Here is a 25,138-nt window from a genome sequence, read left to right on the forward strand (position 1 = left end):
GTGCTTAGTTACCCAGCATACCTAACCCCAAAGCACAGGGCCAAATAAAAGAATGGGGATGCCTGAGATGCTGTGGTGAGCTGGCTGTCTCTACACACTCATCTTTTCCACTACAACACAGTGTGCCCAGTCCCTTTCCCCCCTGTGCATGGAGCCCTTTCTTTGCTGGCTCTCCTGGTCAGTGTCAATGTTTAGACTTGTGGCAGTGTCAGAAGAGTGGTTTGAATGAGGGCAATGCTGAAGTAGCAGAAAGGACAGAACAAAGGGCTGCTGGCACCAAGGAGGAGGATGATTTGGGTGGTGGGATGAACCATTTGTGGGAGTGTGTATGTGTAGTTTTCTTTTTATCTATGGTGGAAGAAAAGAGTTATCAACAGAGGAAATTTCATCTGCCAAGGGCTGCTTCTTCTGTGCTGTTGGCCAAAAACTGTTACTTCCCCAGAAAGCTTTTATTTTCATAGACTCTCACTGAACTGGCATGAGAATCCCCCAGCTATCCTGCATGTGCTGTACATAAATTCTAATTTAAATCATAGTAATGATTCAAAATAACTTTTAAGACAACACTGAAACCCTACTTATTGTGCCACGACAGATCTGTGCAGACATTTTAAGAGCTGTCAGTCAGAGATGAAAAGGCGAGTGTTTGAACATGTTACACCAAGAAACATCCTCCTTTGATATGGCTCAGCATTTACAAGCTTTCAACATTTACTGCAGAGTAGTAACTAACCTTGTGTCACAGAGCCTTTATCAGATTCTTAAACTTTTCTTTCCCCAGAACCCCATGACAGCTGAATCCCAGAAGCCAGGTGGCTGCCTGGTATCAGGCAGGTGCAGCCTGGAGTGGTAGAGGGACACAGAGCAGCACTGCCCTGGCTCACATGGTGGGCAATATCCACTGCCTTGCAGACATCCCAGAGGAGCTGCAGTGCCCTGAGCTCCACAACTTGTTCTGGCACTGCAATAAAGGCACAAAAATCCTGTACACAGGTATCCCTCAATCAGGCCTCTGCTTTTTACACACTTAACAAATGCCTTAACTAATATATCTGCATCCTAAATACCAGTCAAATATTTCACACATACCTGTTTCTCTGTACAGCTTTCTTATACAGAAGGTATATGACCTGGAAGAAGAGCAAAGATTACTGCTAGAATTAATTTCTAAGCTGCCACCAGCATCCTGCTAGTTATTTTTTCCTGAGTTACAAATAGAAAGTGCCCAGTTAACTCAACACTCAGGCTCAGGAGTCTCCAGTTTGTCCACAGGCTGCTTCTGGCACAGAACCCATACTTCAGGCAGATGACAGTGAAAGTGTCATGCACAGTATGACGTAAGACTGCTCAGCCAGCAATTTTCTGAGTGTGTGATTTTTGGAGCACACTGTGGGTGCTTGTAAGTGCTTATAAGAAGCTTCAAGAAATGGATACACCATTAATATTTAAAGTCAGTTCTGAAGTGTTTCTAGAAATACCACATTTCTTGTCAGGCATATGACTGTAACCTCAATGCTGCCTTGGTCCTTTTTATCCCTTACTTGAGCAGCTCATGAATGGCAGATTGACTGGAAACCCAAAATCACCAGGACAGTAACTATTATTGATGCCTCATTAACACATGGTGCCAGACCTCTTCACAAGAAATTACCCTTGAAAAACAACCTGTTCCTGGTGCTTTCTGAGGCTCATAACATCACAGCTGATAAAAACAGATAGCATTGGTGCAGGTTTTCTTGGCTTTGCATGGTTAATAACCATCACACTCTCTGAAGTAAATACTTATTAGCCTCCATTTTAACAACAAGGAATGGTGTGGCTCAGTGTCATCGGTAAGTGAGCAGTACAGAGCCCTTTTCAGTTTGGGGGGTTTCTTGTTTATGTCCCCATTGCTGTTCTAGCAGGGACTAGAGCTGTTGCCAACCAGGGCATCCCCTGTTTATACGACACCACAAAAACAATGTTGCTGAGGGGACCAAGTGGGGCACAGTTCGAGGGTCTGGCTTGTTTAGAATGCATCAAGCAATGGCTGGGGCTCTGGGTTTGCTTTTTTAACAGGGTACAGCATGATCCTTAAAACTATTATGCAACAGCAAAAACCCCATGCTGCTGCCCTCTTCTCCTTGCAACAGGTCTTCTTAGAAAGCCCCTGCCTGACCCCATCAGGAAAGGTGGTTTTGCCTGTCAGATAAGTTTCCTGCAGTTGGACATTTATGTAACACACAGTGAGCTGTTCTATGTACAGAAGGTGCTGGGAAAGAAAATGGGAGATTTCATGAGATCTGAGGAATAAGAAGAGTGTTTAAATCCAATTCTCATTGGTGCACTTGCATATAACAGTCTCTTGACACTTGTATCTTCTTTCAAAATACTAATAACCATCCTCTGGATAGTTCTTCATGATCAGCAAGTAAAAAGCATTAGGAAAGAAAAACAGTATTTCTGTTGATTTTTTAATGAGTGGCTCTATGCTACGTGGCAACTGCAAATGGCACGAGGAAGTTCTGTGTTTGTTGTCTCTACAGTCTCTAGAGAACATATATTTTGTTTACAAGGCAAACCATTTATAAATGCCAAATCCTGCAAATTCTAGCTGGAACAAGACCAGGAAATAGCTTCACTGCAGATTTTACCATAGGCTGGTTCTGCCTGAGACTGTCCATTCTACAGGAACATCCTCTGCTCATATCCACATAACCATGTCCATACAAGGTCCCAGACTTGGCACCATGTACCCCATGCTGCACCCTGGATGTTCCCAGCACTATTTTAAGAACAGTTTTGTTGTATGTTATTAGCAGGTCTGTTTGTAATTCCTGATCTCCCAAATGTTCTTAGTCCATAAATTTAGTGAGTTAAGGCATTTCTGGCTCCACATACTCCTCATTCCCATTTACTCCATCCAGCCTGTGTCAGAATAAGAGTACACATCAGTCCATGGGATGAGCTACCCCTATTTTAGGCAGAATTATTATTGCAGCAGGGCTCAGTTTGAGTACATGCACCAGTATGGACAGCACCTTGCAACCCTGGGAAGGTAGGACACGAGCTTAGAATTCCACTCACTGAAAGTTGGCTTTCACAAAGCTCTGAGAGGAATGTCTCCTCACCTTCCCCCCACAGGACAGCGACACAAGACATTGAGGTTGGAAGCTGGTTGGCACTGAGTGTCACCAAGCCAATTTGTCACTGTCACATCAGTTCTCAGTGATAAAGGCATCTGAGGGGAACAGCACTGTGGCTCATCCAGGATGAAGCAACATTACCAAGACATTGCTGAAATAGTTGCTAGCATGGAGACAGAAATATTTCCAACTGCCCAGGTCCTCTAAACCGTGGCAAGCACCATTATCTTTTGGGACAAAACTTCCTGCCTTCTGCTTTGAATTGGAACACCTTATATACTAATATTGCAGAAGATGAAAAAAGTTGTTTTACTAATTAGTTACAGAATTGAGTGTATGTTCAACCACTCAACAGTAAAATCCTGCTGCCAACCACTCCTGGTGTTATTTACATAGCAGTGCTTTCCTCCTCCTCCATGCCCCTGGCCAGGACAACAGAGGAAGGAATCAACCCAGAGCCTGGTAACCCACAGAGATCACAGAATCAATTAGGTGGGAAAAGAACCCATTCAACCTATGACCTTACACCACCATGTCAACAAGTGAGCAGTGAGTGCCACATCCAATGTTTCCATAAACACCTCCAGACAGTGACTCCACCACTTCCCTCGGCAGTCTGTTCCAATGTCTGACTATCCTTTCTGTAAAGAAATTCCAACCTGGACATTCATCCTAATGACCTTTCCCTGGCACAGCTTTAAGACCGTGTCTTCTTGCCCTGTCCCTGGTTGCTGGGGAGAAGAGGTTTGTGGGCAAACCAGCCCCGCTGCAGCCTACAGGGAGAGAGTTGCTTGGGCTGGGGCAGCCTTGAGGCCATGACCACAGCCATGGCTTGACAGAGTTCAAGAAGTATTTGGATGACAGTCTCAGGCATACATTGGGGTTCTGGGGGCTATGCTGTCCAGGGCTGAGAGATGGACTTGATGGGTCCCTTCCAACGCAGGAGATTCTGTGATTCTCCTGGGCTGCTGCTCATGGCCAAGATAGGAGGCCTCTCCTGAGGTGTGATCTGGTAAATCACCCTGGTGGGCTCTTGCTCCATAGCCCATGTCATGCCATTCCCCCGTGTGCCAGTCCCCACTGATGTGCCTGCCTATGGCATTGCCAAGAGGATGGTGCCAGACTTTTCAGTGGCGCCCAGATACAGGAGGAGGACCAATGGTCATAAACCAAAGCACAAGAAATTCCACCTCAGCATGAGTTCTTACTCTTTTCGTTGAGGGTGGCAGAGCACTGGAACAGGCTACCCAGGGAGGGCGCGGAGTGTCCCTCTCTGGAGAAACTCAAAACCCGCATGGACGCGTTCCCGTCACCTGTTCCAGGTGACCCTGCCTTGGGCTTGGGTGATCCACGGAGCTCCTTTCCAACCCAAACAATTCTGGGATTCTGCGTGCCGCGGCGGGGCGGTCTGGGCTGGGGGAGCGGCCACCCTCCCTCCCTCTATCCCAGCTTCCCTTCCTCCCTCCCTCCGTCGCTCCCTCCCCTCCCTGGGCGGACCGGAGGCGGCTGCGGGAGCCGCTCCGTCCCCGCTCTGCCGGCGCTCTGTGGTTTAAGATGGCGGCGGGGGCTGCGGGGGCGAGCCCGTGAGCTCCAGCCCGGAGCTCCGCGGGAGCCGCCGGGACCGGCCGCGGGAAGACCGGGACGCGCCTGCCGGGCCGGGAGCGGCGGGATGTGAGCGCGGCCCGCCATGGGGCAGCAGGTGGGCCGCGTCGGGGAGCCGGGCGCGGGGCTCCAGCACCAGCCACCGCAGCAGCCGCAGCAGCCGCGGGGACTGCGGGGGAGCAGCGCGGCCAGGCCGGCGGGCCGCCGGCGGGAGGCGGCTGGGCGCTCCGCAGAGGGAGGATTCAACGTCTTCACCCAGCACGGTGAGCGGCCGGGGCGAGGGGGAAAGGGGCGCGATCGGCCTTCCTCCCCTCCCTCTTTTGTTGTGGTGGGTTTACTGGGGGAGGGGAGAGGCAGGCGGGGGGGAGCGGGGCAGCCACGTCCCGGGGGATGCTCGCCCCGGCCGCCACGTCCCGGGGGATGCTCCCCTTCGGAGGAGCTTCCGCCCTCCCCCGCGGGAGTTGGGGATCGGGGCTGCCCGCCAGCCACAGCGGGAGCGAGGGGGCTCCGCCGGGGATCGGGACTTGCGGGCTTCGGTCGCTGTCACCGCGGCGATTCCGTGCTCTGGTTTTGTTTACAAAGGTAAAGGTAACATGTGCCTTGTCCGACTGCTTGCCGAGGCGTTTGTGACTTGCCGTGGTAGGTCTGTGAGACTGTATAGCTCCTGATAGAGCGAACAATTTCGTTTTGACTGGGATATTATAGCTGCTATCTGATTCTCGGTTGAAGTTTTTGTCTGTCCACTTCTTATTGCTGTAAACCGAGACCGGAAATGTTTCATGTACACGTTTCTGTAACCTCTCTTAGAAGGACCCACACAACGTCGAATCTCCCCTAGTAACCTTGTTTCTTTTTTTTTCTTAATACTTATTTGTGCACTATGTTAAGATGTTGCCAAGTTTTGGAAGGTAAGATAACTGAAACCTGTCTGCTTTGACAAGCATGTTGAGAGTAGATGCGTGGATGCATCTCAAATCCTAAAGACCTGAATCAGCTCTGAAGAGCTTGGCTGGCTTGGTTTTAAGTGGAGAGAGAATTGTCAGTGTTTATAAAGAAAGGCTGCTTTTGACAATACGCATTTTCTTTTGCTCAATAGAATGAGCTCAGGCAAAAAGATTAAGGAATGTGCAGCCACCAGTCTAAAAGTAAATATCATCTTCTGTGACTGCTGACATGTAAGTATCTATCAAAGTAAGAGCACAGCACTAAATCGGATTCTTAAAAATCTCAGTGTTATCACAGCTTTTGAGATCAGGGAGCAGTATCAGCTTTAAAACCAAAACAGAACATGCTTGCTGAGTACCTGACTACAGTTGAACTAAGAGTTGTCATTTTATTGCAACTTCACATTTTCACTCTTTGTATTTTTGTACCTTAAAAAGCAATTTGGGTGAAACATTCCTATCATAGACAGCACACTTACAGTGTTGAAGACAACTCAGAAGTCATGCACATAACCCACTTCTTTCAGTGGGGTGTGTCTAAGTCTAGTAGCAGAGCAAGAATGCTGTAGAGACTGCTGTGTACACTCCTGCTAATGTCAAACTGTCTTTTCATTCTTTGGTACCACGATGACTCTTTGGTTCGTGCTCTTACAAGGCAAGGACAGAAAAGCTGTTTGTGGGAAGGGCAGTACAGCATGTGGGGATGTGTAGTGACTTCCCAATAACACCGTTGGCACTGTCTGAAGCACTTTTCCTTATTGCTGCGTGTTTTGGTAGTAATTTAGTTCAGCATCCTAAACAAATCCTTCTAGCTCCTCCCCACACCCTACTAAATTTCAAAGGTAGTGGTAGGGAGAATTATTTACATATAGTGGCAGGGAAATGGAGAGGAAAAGCTTTCTGGAGCATGCATGCACACCAAGAAGACAAATTATGTGCTCTGCCAGCCCTTCTGCTCTGTCTTCCACAGAATGAGAAGCTATAATGAGTCTGGAAGGCCAATGCACTGAATAAAATTGTTCAGTGCCACATAAAAAGAACATTGCTCTGGGATAAGAGTGGTGATATCTTTCAAAATAATTTCTCAACTATTTATATTGCTTAGGTTATCTGCTTCAGTAGTAAGGTAATGGATGTAGCTTTACTTAGGGTCTTTGCTTAGGATTCTTTCTGTTATTTTCTTTGCAGACTGTAAAGGAAGGTGTGTCTTAAAAACAAGATGCAGCTCTTTATTCTGTTATATTACATAACTTTTTTTGGCAACTCAGGTTTAGAGAGTTTGAGAGCAGGCTTCAAACTCTTCTTCCATCTTGGTGAATGCCTCACCTGTGTTAAATTGTTCCCTGATTCCATTCACATTTTACTAGGAATGAGTTAACAAGTCAGTATTAATAATCTGTAGCAAATGGTAGTAAAAGTTTGGTACCTGTTTAAATACTTGTCTTGGGCAAAACCGAAAATGTATGTAGTATTCCTGAATCTGGAGTTCACTTCCTTTTTCAGAGAAACTCTTTACTGTGATCCTGACTTTCCTTGTCCAAGGAATTTTTTACCATCAACTTGTATTCTTAATTTAATGACCTTGCTCTCTTGTTTTACTTAGCCAGCAGCAAGCCAGGTTTTCTTTAAGTGAGTCATATGCTTCTGCTGCTGAGATGCTCTGGTTGCTGTTGGAATTACTTGATCCAGAATCCTCTTTTCTAGTAATTTCTTTCTGAACTTGACCTTCCATCCTGTTTCTGGGACATGTATTCATAGAGTATGAAGAGTAATGGCAAAAGCACAGGACTGTGGGTTAGCCCCCTTGGACCAGTGGTTAAACCAGCCAGTCACAGGATGGGGCTGGATTATCTCCCTTCCTTGGCTTCATGGATGCAGTCAGGGGTGTGAAGAAGACAACCTGTTTATAAATCCCTACCTCGTGTTGGCAGCTTTCCTACCACATTGTGCCAGGAGCAAACCTTGCTGAGTACTCCTGCCAAGGTTCATTTTGAGGGGTTGCTTCTTTTGGATTATGAAAAGGGTGGCAATAAACAATGTTTTCAGCCTCAGACCCATTTTGCTACAGGGTTTTGAACAGCAGTTTGAGTCAAATCGATGAGATGTTAAACCTCTTTCACTAAGCTGCTGGAAATCTGAGACAAACATTTTCACCTAGCTAACTTGAACCATAGATGTCCTTGAAAATCAAGAGATTGAGTAGAGCCAGTTTGTCCCATGATTATTTGCTGGGTTACAGTCTCTGTGGCAGAAGCTCTACAGGGGGGTCACTACAGGCACTACCTACTTCAGATGTGCTTTTGGAACAAAGAAAGAAATTTGAAGATGTTTTCTGTTTTATGGAAAGAGCAAGGGGATCTGTATTGTGGCACCCCACTATTCCATCATGAGAACAGATACCTAAACTGCTGGGGCTTTCACCTCGCTGTGGTATTGAGTTCTGTGTGTGACATTGAGCAGAAAAGTCCTAAGCAAGCTGATACAGTCATGTGGTTCCATTAGTTATGGAGTGGAGTTCTCCAGGATGCAAGAAGATAATAATGGAAATCGCATTGCTGGCATGTTGGCAGTGACTTATAAAAGCAGGCTATGGGTCATAAGCATGTTGGTTGCTGTTAGTGTAGTAGAAAGGATGAGTGTAAACATGAGGATTGTTCAAACACTGGTGATTCCACGTGCCTTCCATCGGAATTCAGGAGTACCTCAGGGACAGCAACTCGAGAGGGAAGAACTGCAGTGAACAGTAGTTACAAAGTGTTACAGATCGGTGCAACCAGAAGAGACAAGAAGTACTTGGTGCCATTGTGGGATGAGCTTTCCCTTCCAGGGAAGGAACAGGGGAGAGAGAAGGGAAGTGGGTTATCTCCTTATCCTTTCAGAAATTTATTTGAGGAAAGGGGCACAACCAACAACTTCCAAGCTGCACGGACTCTGCTTGGCTCTCATGTGACCTTTGAACAGTGACACTCATAATTTTCTTCCAGAAGAGCACTGATAACAGCCTACCAAGTACCAAGATACTCTTTGGAATGGTGTTAGCATGCTTTTCATCTCCAAAAAGACTTGCTGAGTGTTGTAGAACACATACTGCAGGAAAATCAGATTATTTAAATCCTGACTGGGAAGCCTTTGCAATACCTGCTTGCAATAGTGCTGCAGTTGCCTTGGTGATATATTTTGGGGTAGTGGAAGGCTCTGCCACACTTGAGGTTTTGATCCAGCAGGCACAGGACATTTGTTCCCTGTTTTGTTTTCTAGAGGAGGAGTTTAGCAACCTTTTACTATGTGCATCAAGGTCAGGCTAGATAAGCCTATACTTTTGAAAATAAAATTATCATTAAAGCTCCCCTAAGGCAGTCAGAGTGCTATGACACATGATAAAAACATTCTAAAATGGGAAGAAGCATAAATAACATTGTCCCTTTGAAATTCAGTGAAACTGAAGGACTGGATACAGGAAAATGGAAAGAAGGAGAGAAAATAGGGTCAGTTTAACAACTGCACTTTGTGAGCTGCCTAAAATGTTCTTTATTTTTCGTCCCAGTGAAGTGCAGCAAGTTCGGGCCAGAGCTACATGCCCACAGACTTTCCTGTCAGTAAATGCCCTGTGCAGATGGAATATAATCACTGTATTCAGTGCCTGGCTTTTTGTACTGTAAATCAGAAATCTTGTGGGACCACAATGTATAAATAACTCTTAACTAATTATTTGGGGAATAAAGGATAGTTCAGCTGAGTGTCTAGAGGCACATCCCTTGTAGAACATGAATTTACAGGCGTGTTCTCTATTGCATCCTTCTCCGTGATATCTAAATTATTCCTGCAGATCCATTGCATTAAATACTGATTTTTATACCCTGTGTTAAGGTGGGATTTTTGCATACTGAATTTTGCAGATGAGAGGAGACTACCAACTCGATGGAAGGGACAATATGATACTGACTACTGATCTAATTATTTTCACATAGACAGGGAACACAGTCTGAAGAAGGCAAGACTGAAATGAAGTTACTTCTCAAGGTTTTACTCAGAACCAACTTAAAAAACAAATTTCAAAGCCCAGACATATCTCCAACTTCTCAGTTCTCCCTATGTAGCAGATGGTGTGGTACAAGTTGTTCTAGCAATATTTCACAAACTTGCTATTGCTTGCAAGCACAGTATTTTGCAAAAAAAAAAAATTGTGGGTTTTTTTTTTTTAATTAAGGACATGGCCAAGTGAGCAAATTGGTGGGAAATGAGCATGGACACACAAGTAAATTGTTACAAGTGGCTTAAACCATCCTTTTTTTAATCTAGTGGGATTGCTAGCTCACATAATTAGAGTGGGGAGAATTGGACTATCTCCTGGAGATGCTCTAGCAGGGGTTGGCTTCAGGAACATTTTATGACTGGTACTGATTACAGATTCTGGGACAGTAAGCCTGAAATCATGTTTTCTCTGGTGTTCAGGAGGAGTGACCTGCTCTGTGACCCATTTCAGCATATATCATGTTTGTTTGTTCCTAAAGCAGTCCAGTCCTTGCTGAAGTCAAACTGTACTTTGTAGATCTCTGTTTTAAAGCTAAAGGCAGATGATCGTTAGCATGATTTATTCTAGCTCATTTCTCTTAGTTGTCACTACTCAATGTTTCCAGGATACTTAACTATCCATAAACTGCCTTCTAAGTATTGCTGACAGTTGACTAATTTACAGTCATAAGAAACTATCAAAATCAAACTAATACAAACCAAGAAACAGCAGTTTCTGCTTACTCCAGCAGGGATGCCTGTGGAAGTTGTTCAAAGTAGTACAGCTGAGTTTTCTGTGGTGACTTGCAGAGTTCATTTTCACCTGGTTGCATTTCAGAAAGCCAGGGATGGGTGGATGACCACTGACCAAAACCTCACATGCATCCTGTTTCCAACCTGATCTCCCAAATCCCCAAACTGTTAGCAGTGCTTTCAACAACGTGTCATTGCAGTGACACAAGGCTTGCAGTGCAAATGGCCCCAGGACTGGCTTTGCAAGTGAATCTGCAGCATAGATGTAGATTTTCCTTCCTAACAGCCTCCAGAATAGTATTTCCTGGTAAAGAAATACTTCTCTTACTTGTTTGGGCCACTGGCGCACTCTTTCCCTCCAGGCAGCAGGAAAGAAAAGCTGTGCTGAGGGGTAACAGCATTGACTTGCTGGGTCTGAGGTCATGGTTTGCTCACCGTTACTGCATCATCCTTCACATTTCTCTGGCTTTGTGGTTATGAAATGCTTTATTTTAAAGGTTGATCTTGGTATTACCCATAGAGATTTTTCTCTCTGGAATAAGTGACACTTAGAAAACCATTGAGGCTTCCTGTTGGTAACGCTGCAAACCACAACAACAAAGCTTAGTTAAATTACCCATATCTGCTTAGGAAGTTGCCTGTGCTTTGTGGGCTCTCTATAGAGACACGTGCATCTCCCAGTACAATTGCTTGTCTGCAGCTGGGTGTAAATTAACTTTTTAATAGGTAGCTTTCAGTAATTCAGCAGAGGAACTAAAAAAAAATAAATCTAAAATACCTTTGCCTTTTTTGAGGGGGAGACAAAGATGCACAGAAATGCTTCACTAAAAATTAAATTAGTTTTATTTCAGTCTTCTGGTGCTCTTTAGAGGCCAGTTAAACATACTTCTTTACTTCTTTACTTCTTTTTCAAGAAATTCCCCTCCTCTTTTCTATACTTCCTAGCCAAACATTATCCTTAGAATCTAAGATACTTCCTGGAGCTTCTCTTACATTAATTTGAAAGTTTTCTGTGATAACACTGGTGCAAGAATTGGGATTACAATTATGTAAGAAAAGTAGCTCTTAAATGTAGGAACACTCATTTTCCTATAGGACAGCATGCCTCATCTTTTAATTTACAATGCTACTGCATTGGATTTTGGTCTCTTTCCTGGTTTGTTTGGTGTTTTCTTGGTTTTATTATTTAGTATTGAAGTGAAATGGAAGTAGCTGCTTCTTGTTATAAGGTATATATGGCAAAGGCATAGGAACCATCTCCTGCTGCTTTTGGATCAAATTAGCTATTAAATTATAGAATAAGAGGATGAGAACATCTGGATTTGTGACCCTGTGCACCTCCATGTCCATTTCTCCTTGTTTACCTAATGATAATCCCAACAGCAAAGCTTCAAGTATGTCTTGGCTAGTCCTATTTGTTGTCATCTCAGCTAGGATCAGCATCGTGGCTAATTTTGAAGCAGGTTTCAGGCTTGCTTCTGGTTGAAAGAAGTTATGTGAATATTGCTTAAATTATATGAATATTATACATTTTGGAGCATGTAGCATAGCTCATGAAGTGTTCCTGTTTTTCAGATTATGTTTTCAGTTAGACTCATATTTTTTCAAAAAGTTAACTGCAGAGGGTAGTGTGCCTCAGTAAACACACCAAAACCTACAGGAATTGCAAAGTGAAGAGATATTTCCCCATCACAGATCTGTGTACACTCCAACGTGGCCTGGGGTACAAACTTGTTTAAATATTGTCATATCCAAGTAGATTGATATTATCTCCTACATTAACCCTAAATATCAGAGATCTAAAAGGTGTTTACAGAGCACAGATCTGTTTTCTGGACAAAACCCCAAAATATTTGTACAGTCTTAATTTCATCCCCCCTGGATTGTGAAGATAACCCTTCAAACCCAAGCTGGAGTGTAAATTAATTATAGTGAGGCCTTCCTTAGCTTGCAAGGTCAGCTCAGTTTCTGAAGATTATTTCCAAGCCTTTGCTCCTCAGGATTGGTTTTGCTAACCAGCAGTGTCACAGAGTTAACAAGACTGTTCAGTTTTACTGCTGCTATTCAAAAACCCGTGGGAGGCTGCACGACTGATGAGAATATCAATTTTGTGTTGTTCAGGAAAGCCAAAAGCAGACATAGAGGGAAGGTACAGCTATAATGGTATTTCAGAAAATTGCTTAATAATAGGAGGAAACTGGAAAGATTATTTAGATTAGCCTTGAAGGGTTTAAAAAAAATTTTAAAAATTTAAAGTGTTATTTCCCACCCAGCAATCTGTCAAAACTGACCAATTAATGAAAGTGTAGTGACTGTTTAGCAGTAAAAAAGTGTATTTATACAAATCTTTTAAAAATTGAGACAAATTGGGTCATCTGGGAAGACGAAAATGCACTCTAAGAAATCTGAAAAACCTTGAAGATGTTTTGAATAGTGACATAACTTCCTTCCTCTATTAGGTCACTGGGTGCAGCAGAACTCAAGGTTATGCAGACCTGAGCTGGTTTGCATAAACATGGACTTAATGCTTGTGTTTAATCAGTTTTTTCTTAAAAGACAAGTTTGATTTATAAGGCTTTTTCTATCCTCACCATTCTCTTCACTACAAGTGAAAAAGAAACAGCATCCATTGTCTGAGAGCTGATTTGCAGTTCATTTTTCTCTTGTAAATTAATTTTTTTTCATGTATAAACTCACAAATAAAAAAAATTCGGTCTAATAGGTGGTAGCTCTCAGGCTCGGTTCCTAGATATAAAGTTAAAATGGCAAGTTTTTAAAACTTGAACTGTAAATTGCTGAGTGTCCTTTGTGTGCTCTTTGGAATATTGTTGATTTTAAAAAGTGGAGTCTTGGTAAAGTTGCTCTCACAGTGGCAGCTTGATCACTGACTTGACTAGGGATCGAGTAAGCCTGGTGAGCTTTATCATTTGTGGCAGTAAAATAGAAATAAAAAATAAAATAGTGAGAGCTGCCTCTCTGCAGGCCCCAGAGAGCTCCTGTGCTCTCCTCTCTTGCCTCAGAAGATGGGTAGGGTTTGGGGAGGTTTTGGCATCTCTGTCTGAGGCAGGGAGATGTCTAAGCTTGGGGATGGATGAACAAAGCTGGTGTGATCAATACCACTCTGAAACCTGTGCTCTGGCCTAATTACTCAGTGAAGCACAGCAAAATACTTTTTCACTAGTCATCAATTGTATGCTCACTGTTTGGGTGAGCATTTGTTAGGTTTATATAATTTTGATTTATGTTGAAATAAACAGAGAAAGCAGAGGTACTTTATGAGATTAAAAAGGCTTTATCTGCAGAAGATCTTCAGAATAAACAGGAAAATGGTAGTGTTTTGTAGTGCTAATGTTTCAAGTTATATTTAGTCTATTTTTTAAATTCCGGATCTTAACCCTGTGGATATAAGGTTTGCAACATAGATGTGGGGAAGGAACTGATTTTTCATGTTAGAAGAAACTAGATTTTTTTACTTAACTAGTAAATTTGTGTCTGATATGAACTATGGAAGGACAAGCCCATTTTTTTTTTTCTTCCAGAGGTGCATTAGATGCCTTAGGATTGATTTCCAAACTCAGTAGGTGCTCAAATGATGATTGGAGTGGCCTGGCCTGCCATAGCTCCTGTGAGACAGTAATCCAGCGATCTGAACCCTTGTTACATCTGCTTTGTTAGAAAATGTTTTCACTTTTAGGTCATCATAAATAAATATATTTGAGTTATTTGGGGTAAAATGTACATAAAGAAGGCACTGTCCTCTAAATCAGACTCATTGTGTGGCGATTCTTGCACTTAGGTAGAAACACAGATGTGCTTTCTTGAATAGTTGAAACAGACCACAGGGCTTATGTCTGTGAAAGCTGAGGTTGGCTGTAGTCTTCTGCAGAAATTTGAATTCTTATTTTGAATATGCCTGTATAGCTTCCATCGACTTTGTTGTCAAAGTGTTGAGCTAAATTTGAACGAGACACATGGCACGTGTCTTTCCATCCACACAGAAGCTTGCACCATGACAGCAGAAGCACAGGGACTTTTCTGTGTGCCATGTAAGCATTTCTGCTAAATAAAACACCTTTTTTTCTCATTTCATGGTCGGTGGCAAAGCCTGGAACTGCTCCTAGGTGCAGCCTGGCTCTGGAACAATCTCAGCTGGGCTCCCAGTACCTGTTCTGCCCCAGGTGGGGACTCAGTTTAAACTTTTAAACTTTCAACAAGTTAAAAGGGTCGATCACAGCTGCTCGTGCCGAACGCTATTTCCAGCCTGCCACGAGAGGGTGCTCCAATGCCTTCATTTATCCATTGCTAAAAGGCTTTTTCCAATAAGAAAAATGGGGTGTGTTATTTAACATTACTGTGTTACAGTGTAGTGTTTTAGATAAGTGCTGGGTTATGAAAGCAGGCAGGAGCCACATAGCAAAAGGCAGATGTGGCTGTATTAGGATGTAACAATATGTGTTTATTTTGCTTTTGCCATTGAGAACTGGGCTGCTTCCCTTTTAGTTGTTTTGTTTCTGTTGGGCTTTATCCTAAGTTAACTTCATCTGCCAGCAAGGGAAGTTTCCCAACTTGTTTATGTGCAAGTATGCAGACAGCTTTCGTGCATGGAAGGGCATTAAATCTGATACTTTGGCTAGGTAATCTGAGCACTCAAATTAAGAGTCACTTCTCACTGCTTCTGTGCACTTCTCATCTGTAAAATTGCAATAACTCTTGCTTGGTTTATGGAGCTATTTAGACTTAATTTTGGCATAAACAAACACAGGAAAGCTGTCTGCAGGCTAAATTAAATGTTCAGTCATACTCTCTTGTCTCATCCTGTAGGCTTTGGAGAAATGTGTTTGTTGTGGCTCTAGCCTGTATTTCAAAACATTTGTGGCATGGTAATAGGTCCAAGGGAAGGGCAATGTTTGTGTTAATTGTTGGACTTGAAAATAAAGCTCAAAGCACTGTGCTTTGCTTAGTGTTATCTCTCAAAAATCCATAAAGAGACCAAAGCTACAGTGAATTAACAACAGAGATAAAACTGTAAAGTAATGTCTTTGGCTGTTTAACAGTAGAGCAATACAAAGGGAATTCAGTAAGCATTCATTCATTTGGGCTGGTGGCTGGGAAACAGGATCTCTGCAAAGATATCCTAAACCTGGTGTTAAGGACATGTAATTACCAAAAAATAGGATCGCCTGACACCACAGTGGTGTTAGCCATTGACATTGGGAGGCATTTGTGTTTTTCTAAAAGTCACTTATTGTTCCCTCTAATAGAAGCCAGTGAAAGGCCATGTTGAAATAAACACATTGATCAGTCCTAAAACAGACTCCTAGAATGGAGATCTGAAACCCTGTTTAAAATACAACCAAGGCAGACTTCCTGTCTTGCATACCATCATGCAAAAGCAAAGGCATGACTTCTGGTATGCTGTAGATGCCCTTTTATTCTCCCACAAGCTCTCCTAACTTTGAGGTCTTAGGTGCATTTCAGGCCTTGGCATCTGGTTTGTTACATCCCCCATCTGTTCTTCCTCTCAGAAAAATACTCCTCATCACATGGTTACCCCCTGAGCTGCAGGGAGGTGGGTTTGTAATTTTTGAAACTTAATAAAAGCTTTTACACAAACATCTCTGTTTGTTAGTGGAGAAGTAGGCTTTAGTACATAGAATTAACTGTTCTTGTTACACTGAAGTGAAGGCTGCAACTCTAAGGATTGATCTTGTGCTTTTAGAAATTGGATAGTGGCCCTGTGTTGGGAACAAGTGTCATTCTGTGGACAGTACTGTGTGAAATGAGGGTGTCTGAGGTCCAGGAATTGATCCTGGTGGCTAAGTAGAAAGAACAATTCCCTTTCCTCAGAACATTTAGCATTCTTACTCAGCTGATGTCTTATTTGGAGCCGTATCTGTTCTGAAAATGAGACAGGTAATGTACAATGTCATTCTCTCTGCGCTCCTAGTTTGTTCCCAAATTCTTTGGCTTTGCTGACAATGGATGTCAGCTCTAGAACCAGGACTACAGATGTGCAGGAACTGGAGAAAATAGTTTCACCCTGTGAAGGTACCATCTTTATATATACATATATATATATAGATAGAGAGAGAGAGAGGGAGAGATACTGGCGTGAGTAAAAATCCCTGTGGTTAGGAAACCTGCATTCCATAGTAGTTAGCTATTTAATTTTTTTCTGCAATGGCAGAACAGTAAGTTTATGAAGAGAAGACTGTTTTGACACACAGATAAGTGAGGCATGAGCACACAAGATGGTTTATGCAGCACATCTCTAGCAGGACTATGGATACAAGACCCTTTCTACAGGCCCATGCTCTTTTTTCCAAGTTTGACTGTAGAGTCTTTCTATTATGCTTTGCCCTATGACAGGTTTGTTTATCTTTTTTCATGCTTGAACTCAAAGCTATTTATTTTAATCCTACTTCATTAGTGTGAGTAAGAGTAGGAGTTTTTGTTTAGACAACATCAGTAATTGGGACAGTAGCTGTTTTCAGAACCTTTTATGACTTTGATTGAAAATGTTATTTATTAGATAGGGTTTTGTAATGAAAGCTCTGAGTTGCACTTTATGAAGGATCACTAATCAACACCAGTTTGAGTCCTGGTCTACTGTAGCTTCCAGATATTTAGGAAATGACTTTTGCTTTGCTTCAGACCTTCTTTGTAGCACAAATTTTTCCTACTACTCTGTAGGGCTGTCAAAAGAATAAAACTGCAAGACACTCGATATATCAAGTGCTACAAAAATATCCTGTGTAGTATCAAGTCATAATATTAGCATGCACTGACTGAGAATGTTGTGTGGGCTGTGAATTTAATGTGTCTGAGAATAGGCATTTATTGCTGGGTAGATCATGGTTAGCAGCAGTGAGAGGAGTCACCCACAAAGCAGGTACAACCTCAGCAGAAGTCTGGGATTTAAGAAATCTTCTTGCTCTTCCATCCTTTAATTATTAATTATTATAAAACATTTCAGCAAAAATTGTCAATCTTATTACCTATTACCTGAGCAGGGGAGATGGTTACCTACCAGAGGGTTTAGAAATAAGTCTTACTAGTATTTGTATCCTCAGTGGAAAAGCATCATTGCCTCTTGTCACAAATGTAGAAAGCAATGATCCAGATTCAGAAAAACCTCACTGTCTGGGATATTTGTGCTGCTCTTTCCTGGCTGCCTCTTGACTAAAAGAGCAGGCACATCAGCAGGTGGCAGGTGTGCCTTCTCAACTTTGTATGGTAGCCCTCATGCTACTTTAAATCTGAAGAAGAAAGTGCCTGCACACCTCATTCCGAGGAGGAATGCCCGGTCCTTGGAGCATGCTTCCAGAGACAGCTGCACAGTTAGCACATGTGTCTGCACAATGCTCCCCACCCCAAAGCTCCAGACAAAAACAGGAGAGGAATCTCAACAGCTGCAGAAGGTTCAGTTTATGAATCTTAATTAGAGTTAGGAGTTGTTCAAGGTGTTTATTTTCATAATTGTCTAGTGATGGTTGTAAGGGCTATATATCCCAGTTGAGGTAGTCAGGGTAATGCTAATGTCTTTATAGGGGAGGAGTTCTGGTGGTCTGAGCCTGTGTGAGTGCCACATCCCCCATGCCTCTAAAAATAAATAATGCTTATATGGACCATAGTGTTTTTCTGTGCCCTACCAGGGTGCTCTTAGTTCTCCTTCATCTTTTCCCTTGCCCACGTTACACATGTTTTTGCACAGGCTGATTTTTCCAGTTGTATTTTTTCTTTTAGAGGAGCTCTTACAACATTGGCAAAGCTCCCACTAAAACTGGTTTGAGACCTCCACACCCAGACATGGTTATTTTTCCTCACCAATTTAAAGGAACAACCTGTATTTTATGTATTTGTCTTAGATTACAGCAGTACCTTCATGCACTAAAAAGAAAGCCAAGACTGTAAGTTTCCCTGTTATTCTATTTTACCTGTCGTTATGTAGGACGCCCTACCCTTGCTTTAGAGACAGAATCATTAGACTCCATATATTTTGAGTAATTTAGTTTCAACCCTGCTGCTGCAGCACATATCTCTTGTGTCTAAAGTGATTTCCCCTTAACAAGGCAAACAGCAGCAATACCAGTAGTATAAAATCTGTTATAAATAATCTGCCTGCAATAATCACAATATATAATTTCCAAAAGATTCACCAGGAATTTTCAAACTAAGAGTAGTGCTTTGTTTTTGTTGTTTTCCCTGTGACAGTGGGGCAGTTTTAAGTGGATCTAGGAAGTATCTGATCTTGAAGTAAAGTTTTACGGGATATAGTCTGCTTGTATCCTGGTCATCTGAATGGCAGTGTGATGAGGCTGAATGGATGGAAACTTGTCAAAAGAGACCAATATTTCTGCCCAAACAGTCTAGTTCTGCCAATGAATCTGTTAGTCTAGCTTTATAGTAATTAGGAATGAAGTTCTTACCCTGGCAATCTTTTACTGCATTTTCCTTAGACCCAATTCAGATGTGGAAGTTTTACTGAACAGTCATGTTTGACATTGCTGGCAGGAGGACACACCATCTCAGATTAGTCAGTCCCTCTGAGGGCTGATTCCACTTGCTGTATTTGATCACAACTATTTGATGTTTGCCATTACTCAGTCTCTGGCGTCAGAACCGAAGGTGTGACACCCTGTATGTTTAATTTACTGATATTTTTAGAGGGGAAAAAAAGATAAAAATCTTGCTCTATACAGGTCCCTGCTGGATGTTCTCCAGGCTCTCATTTTTTGTATATCAGTCATTGATTTGGGTGCTGTTCAGAGGCTTTCCCTTTTTGGAGCACTATTCATGATGAAAGCATGACCTTAAGCAGTGTTGTTCCCACAGCCTCTGCTGATGCATTGTGCTGGAACTTCAGCATCTTTGCTGGAGGAACTTAGTGTGCTGGGTGCTTCCAGGCTTCCAGATTTCAGCTCTTGGGTTAGCTTCTCAGGGACTGACCATACAGGCTTTAGAAAAATTTAACATGGTTTTGTGTGTGTGGTTTATTTTAGACTTTAAGAGACTTTGATCTCAAAGCAATCAAAAGTCCGTGTTTCCTTGCCTCGCTGTTTTTGACAGCTTTGGCACTTGCTCAGCTCTATAACCTATCCAGGTTACTTCTAAGCAGCAGCTCTCTTATATTGACTTTTAGGTGCTTAAAGTAGCTTGAAAGTAGTGAGAAGACGGTTTCTGGCAGTAGATGAGCAGGAAACATGTCATTAATTCTAAAGACCCTGCAAATATTAATTATCTCCTGATTCTGTAAAGTCCTTCTACACTGAAAATCTATTTTAAACCTCAAGCACAGCAGCTTTCAGTCAGAAGTTAACAGGATCTAGCTCTGGATGCTCCATGGCTTCCTGAGGAGCAGCTCCTGGGCTGAACCATGTCTTGTAGCTTGCCTCAAGAGTACTTCTTGCAAAGAAATTTAAGTAACACATCACAGCAGGTTGGAATTCCAAGAGAGAAATGCCCTGAAAAGCAGGTTTAGTAGCAGCTCCAGAAGCTGGCCATGATTGACTGTGTTGTAGTAAATAAGGGATGTCCATAAGGATGGGATAGAGAAGCCCTTGGCTGGGAACAGGATCTGCACAAGATGGTAAAGGTTCTGCTTTCTAACTACTGTACTGAGGAGAGCTATAGTCATTTAAATGTCTTTCAAATAGAGGATTGCCATAGGTAACTGCTGTTACTGGTAGAAATGAAACTGAAAGATCTCCCAAGCTGCCAAAAGCTTTGGAGTGGCTTTAATTTCCCGTACCTGGACAAAAACCCCAGAGGACAGGATCCCTTTGCTGTAAGAGGCTGAGTCAGAGTGGGTACAAGTTCACCATGAGTTTTGGTTGCTTGGGTAACTGATTTGGAGTAGGTTTGTACTTTGAGAGGCTCGAGAGACAATGTTTTTGAGAAGAGCATATGGAGGACTGCCTGTTGTCTTGGGATTTCCAAATTCAAGACAGCACCTGGTGTCTTGGTATAGGCCTGTAGTGAGCCCTGATCCCAAAGGAAGCACTTTGTGTAGCTGGTTCCTGCAGGGATACAATACAGCCCTGTGTAATCCAAGCAGTCAGCTGTCTGACAGCCAATATAGGCCAGCAACAACTGGGAATGTTTTTCTGTGGAGTGGGAGGAAGAAGGAATGAGGTGGAACTCTGTCAAATTAGATAAAAGAAAATATCTTAATTGAATGAGAGAAAGGGACCTTTCTTGGCCTCTCAAATCAGAAGATGTGGGGATTCTGCAAGTTGGCACAGCCAGACTTTGGTCTCCATTGAGGTTCAAAATTCACATTTCACAAAACAACACTCCTAAATGAAGCAGTCTTACATAGCTCTCTGGAGCCAGCTGTAGGCACAACTGGCAAAAGTCTTTCTATGAAACTGAATGTAGCAGTGTCCTTTTGTCAGAATCATTTATTGGCTCTGTGGAAAAGCATCTTACACTGCCCAGTAAAATCCACAAACTGATGTTGTGGATGGATGCAATTTAGGAACTAACCAGTGCTTTCCAGAGTGAGAGGAAACACGCTGCTGAGTGAGCCACAGTGTTACACCTCCCACTGGGAATTTCCAGCCCTTTCCCTCTTCCTTCCTCCCTCAGAATATATATAGTAAATGCACTAAATTAAGCACTGGGGGAGGTGGCACCCAAAGGAGCTGTAGCAGAGGCTGACTGGCCCCAGTTAAAAGTGGCTGACAATACCCTGGCCAATCCTCTGTGCATCCCAGTCATACCACCCGTACTGGCAGCAGGGGAGATGTCTCAGACAGCTATGCTGGTATTGAGTGGGAGGAAAGCTCCTGAAATAACCACTAGTGGCTCCTATTCTTTGAGTGTGTCAACACTGACTTGTTGTTTTATTCCCTAAACAGGAAAAAATTGTCAAGTAATTGTGTGGCAAACAAGTGACAGAAATGAAATAATGTTTTTTTTTTTGCTTTTTCTAATTGCTGGATCTGTTTTAGCACACAGCAGATACTTCCCATGTATTGCATTTCTATTCAAAAACCTCCAAGCAGCAGATGAAAACCGGAACAAAAGAGGAATAGATTGTTTTGAACCTCATCACTGACTACTCTAAAAGAACACTTGTCTAGGTTTTGGGTTTGGAGTACCTGCATTTTGAGGGTGTAAGGCAGCATTGGTCCCTTCCCCATCATTATTAATCTTTGCATGTTGTTAAATTACAGTTTATAATCCAGTCCTGAAAAGCCTTACCCTTAATATACCTTACACTGTCTTCCTCTTCTTATTCCAGGTGAATAGCAGATGTTGTTGTGGTGCCAAATCAATAAAATTGGATTTCATTTAATTAGTATTGTCTCACAGCCTGTTATGATCCTAGATAAATCCAAACTGTTTTCTCCTTTCATATTGCCCCAGCACAAGGAGGGGATGTTGGCAGTGGTATAAAAAAGCAAACCATTAGTGTTCAGGTTAGCATTGTAAATTGGCAACATCTCAGCTCTTTGGGGATTTGTCTTTTAACAAATTGTTAGATAAATCTGAAATTGTAGCTACCTCCCTTATGATGTTTGTTTGTCTGTAGACCAGATTCTGTCCTTGCTAGTCTGATCTTGCTAGCCAAATTGAAGGCTAGTCTAAGCATTTTCCATGAAATTTCTGGTTTTTGAAATGGCAGTCATGAACCTAGGCAAAAGATGTGGCCTAATGTGTCTGGGGAATTAAGTCACTCATTTCCACACTGTTGTACTTTGTTTGCTTTTCTTTACTGCTCTGAAAACAAATTAGTAGAAAAAACATAATCTGCAGGATGTTTTTACTCTGTTGTCATCCAGGCACCGTCAAGTTTTCCTCCTCCTGGGCTATTTCTCCCTAGAGCAAATGATACTTTCTTTAACCAGTCTTCTAGTTCAGCAGTCTTCCAGTTTCCTTTGTAATGTAATTTTTATCTTTTTTTTAAGGTGCTCCTCACTTTAGGATAGCAATATCTGCTGATTTAACCAGATCATACACTACTAACCACTGCTTGTAGTATATAACTTGTTAGAAGACCTCAAATTTACTTTTTTTAGTGAATAGGGTTTATAAATGAAGCAGCTCTCAAAGAGGAACAAAGTCTTTTACTCAGTTTTCTAACTTTCCTTAAGTTCAACTGCTATTTGGTTTTTTAAATTAAAAGCAGCTATGACAAGTGATGTGAAAAAGAAAGCAAATGGCAAGTGGTAAACTTGCTTGCAGGTTGAAGAAGCTGAACAGGATTCAGTGCAATATGTAGAAGGTGGGTCACAGAAAAGTGGTTCTGCCTTTGCATGTGAGGTATTAAGTTCTGAGCTGCCCCCTGTAACAGCAGGAATCAATCTCTGAGCTGTAATAAGACATATCACGACAACATTAAGAATTCTAATGCAAAAAGCAGAGCATTAGGAATAGAAAGATATGTAGTTCTGCTACTCTGCTAAGCTATGCTTTGAATCCTGTGCTTAATTCTGATCAGGTTGTTTGGAGAAGTGTGGTAGAGCTAGAAAAACCCAAAGGAGGAATGTTTAAAGGTGCCCAAAGGCAACAACATCAGACCTGCGAGAAACTCTTCAGCCTGGAGGAGAAGTGGCTGAGGTAGAATGAGATAAAGGCCTATAAAAATCACAAGTAGCAGAGAAAGCACCTCCAGGTACTGATCATTTGGGATTTGCCTTGTAGAGACTGAGGATCATCAAATGAAATTAAGGGGTGTCCCGTCCAGAAGCAGTCACAGCCCATTATTTTTTCTACAGGGTGCTGTGAGCTCTTGGTACTGTAGCAGCAGGATTTTGTTTTATGTGTAAGGTTGGTTTGCAATACTTCAGGCAGCAACTGGACAAAATAAGGCCTGTCAGGAAGTTTAACTGCAGCAACACAAGCTCTGGCTCAGAAACACCTCAAGCTACAACGTGTTGGAGGCTTGGAAAGTGTTCCGGAATAATATGATTGCCCTTTTCCCAGGTGGGATGCTGGGCTGTAAGTGACTCAGGATGATGGTTATTGTGTGCCTGAAGAATCCCAGTTGTCAGCTGGCTGACTTGCTTTTGACATTCTTAAGTGTTCTGCTAAATCTGAGGGGCAGGACTTGTTTTTCCTATCATGCTTCCTTTAAATGTTCTATAGTTTTGATGTTAACAATCAAAAAGTGCTGTACTTCCTAAAAGATAATCCACAACTTTGCTGTAGATGTAAAGCATCTCTAGTAGCAGACAGATAAATTGTGTGTTTGTATCTTAGCTACATAAAGTTCCTTCAGGTTTAATACATTGGCTAGCCTTACCTCTCTTGAAGTAATTTAACAAAAATATTGTTTCTTCTATTATTCTGTCTTAAAATATCTGAACTACTGAATAATATCCATTACAAACGTACTAAATTATATCAACATTTTCAACCCAGCTCTACTTAATTTATTCACAATTTTAAAAATTCACTTGCTGTTACCTTTCTTTGTAATAAAACTGGTTTTATTTCTACATAGCAAGTCAAACAGTGACTTTTTTTGTAGCTATACTTTTAGGAGTACTGGGCCTCCTCAGTCTTACAGTGGCTTCTTTTCCTTCAAAGCTGTATTAATTCTGCCATACCCAGAAAGGATTTCCCAAAGACGTTATTTCAGTGATTACATTCTCGACTTAATCCTGAATTCAGATGTGTGAGGGCCAAGCACTGCAGTCAGATTTGGAAAAGCAGACGTGGTGACACAGCCTGAAACTGCGAAGCTGTCGGCAGCACTGAGCTCAGAATTCTCCCTCTGGAGAGGCTGGGGCTCGTGTTACCCTGGTCCCTGAGCAGCTGCTGGGCCAGGCTGGTGAATGGAGCCCCTTGTCTGCTGGTGGAGCCAATGACAAGGGTCTGGCTTTCGCCAACAGGAAGTGGCTCCGCAGCCGGAGCTAAGTTTAGTGCTATGGACTTGTTCCTCTGACTTCACATTCCTGCTGCCCCCCAAAGGAAATCAGCCCAGAGGGCTGAGAAGGAGCTGGACAACCAAACCTCCCTCAGCCCAGGCTCAGCTGATGTCAGACGCTTTCCACGTTAAGAGTTTTCCCTGGTTCTGAGGTTCACAACACAGCATGCAATTTTTGGGCAAGTATTCACGCTAAAGCTCCGCTTTTCTTGGAGGAAAGGAAACATTTGTTTGTTTTCTAAGACAAATGTATTTCAAAGGAGGCAAGATCACAAGGGTATTTTAGTCAAATGAAGTAAATATTCTAAAAAGAAACCCCCTTCTTTGCTCAAGAGAAGAAAATGGCTGTGGACGATGGTTTGAACAGCATGTTGGTTGCTGACAAATGAGGTTGACAGTTTCGTGATTTATTTTTAGCTGGAGAATTTTTTTAAAAACATAAGTACTGTGTAGCCTTGGCAGTCGCTGCATATGCAGTGTGGGTGGATGGAACTGAGAAATCGCATCTGTGCTAACAAGCATTCTGGGATTCCATTAAAAAATTAAACTCATGTACTGGAAACTGAAGCTGTACCAGCTCACCTGGGGAGCTCTGCCCTCCACATATCCTCCACAAGGTAAGCAGTGCTGCCTGTCCAAGGCACTTGCAAAAGTACTTGAGCCTCAAGATAACTCAGATTTGGGCTATTAGATTGACATTTTCTTTCTCTCCTGAGATGACAAGTCAATGAATTAATCTTTATCCTCTCCTTCCAAGTTTTCCCTCTAACTAAAAAGGCTAAAAATAAAATTCAAAAAGGCACCTGAGAAACACTTTAATGTGG

At 42.4% G+C, this 25,138-nt stretch overlaps 1 protein-coding gene across 2 annotated transcripts in view; it reads left to right on the forward strand.

The window, feature by feature from the left end:
• Nucleotides 1-4,812: 4,812 nt before the first annotated feature.
• ABL2 (ABL proto-oncogene 2, non-receptor tyrosine kinase) overlaps nt 4,813-25,138 on the forward strand; it is a 45,658-nt gene continuing 25,332 nt past the window's right edge. The window contains exon 1 of one of the 2 annotated variants that reach the window (XM_033067938.1): nt 4,813-4,990. In XM_033067938.1, coding sequence (XP_032923829.1) covers nt 4,813-4,990 — 178 coding nt within the window. Of the gene's footprint in view, nt 4,991-24,833; nt 24,932-25,138 lie in introns of those variants that run through there. The other variant, XM_033067939.2, reaches the window with a different exon arrangement.

The sequence above is a fragment of the Catharus ustulatus genome, chromosome 9 (assembly GCF_009819885.2).
Source record: "Catharus ustulatus isolate bCatUst1 chromosome 9, bCatUst1.pri.v2, whole genome shotgun sequence".
NCBI lineage: Eukaryota > Metazoa > Chordata > Aves > Passeriformes > Turdidae > Catharus > Catharus ustulatus.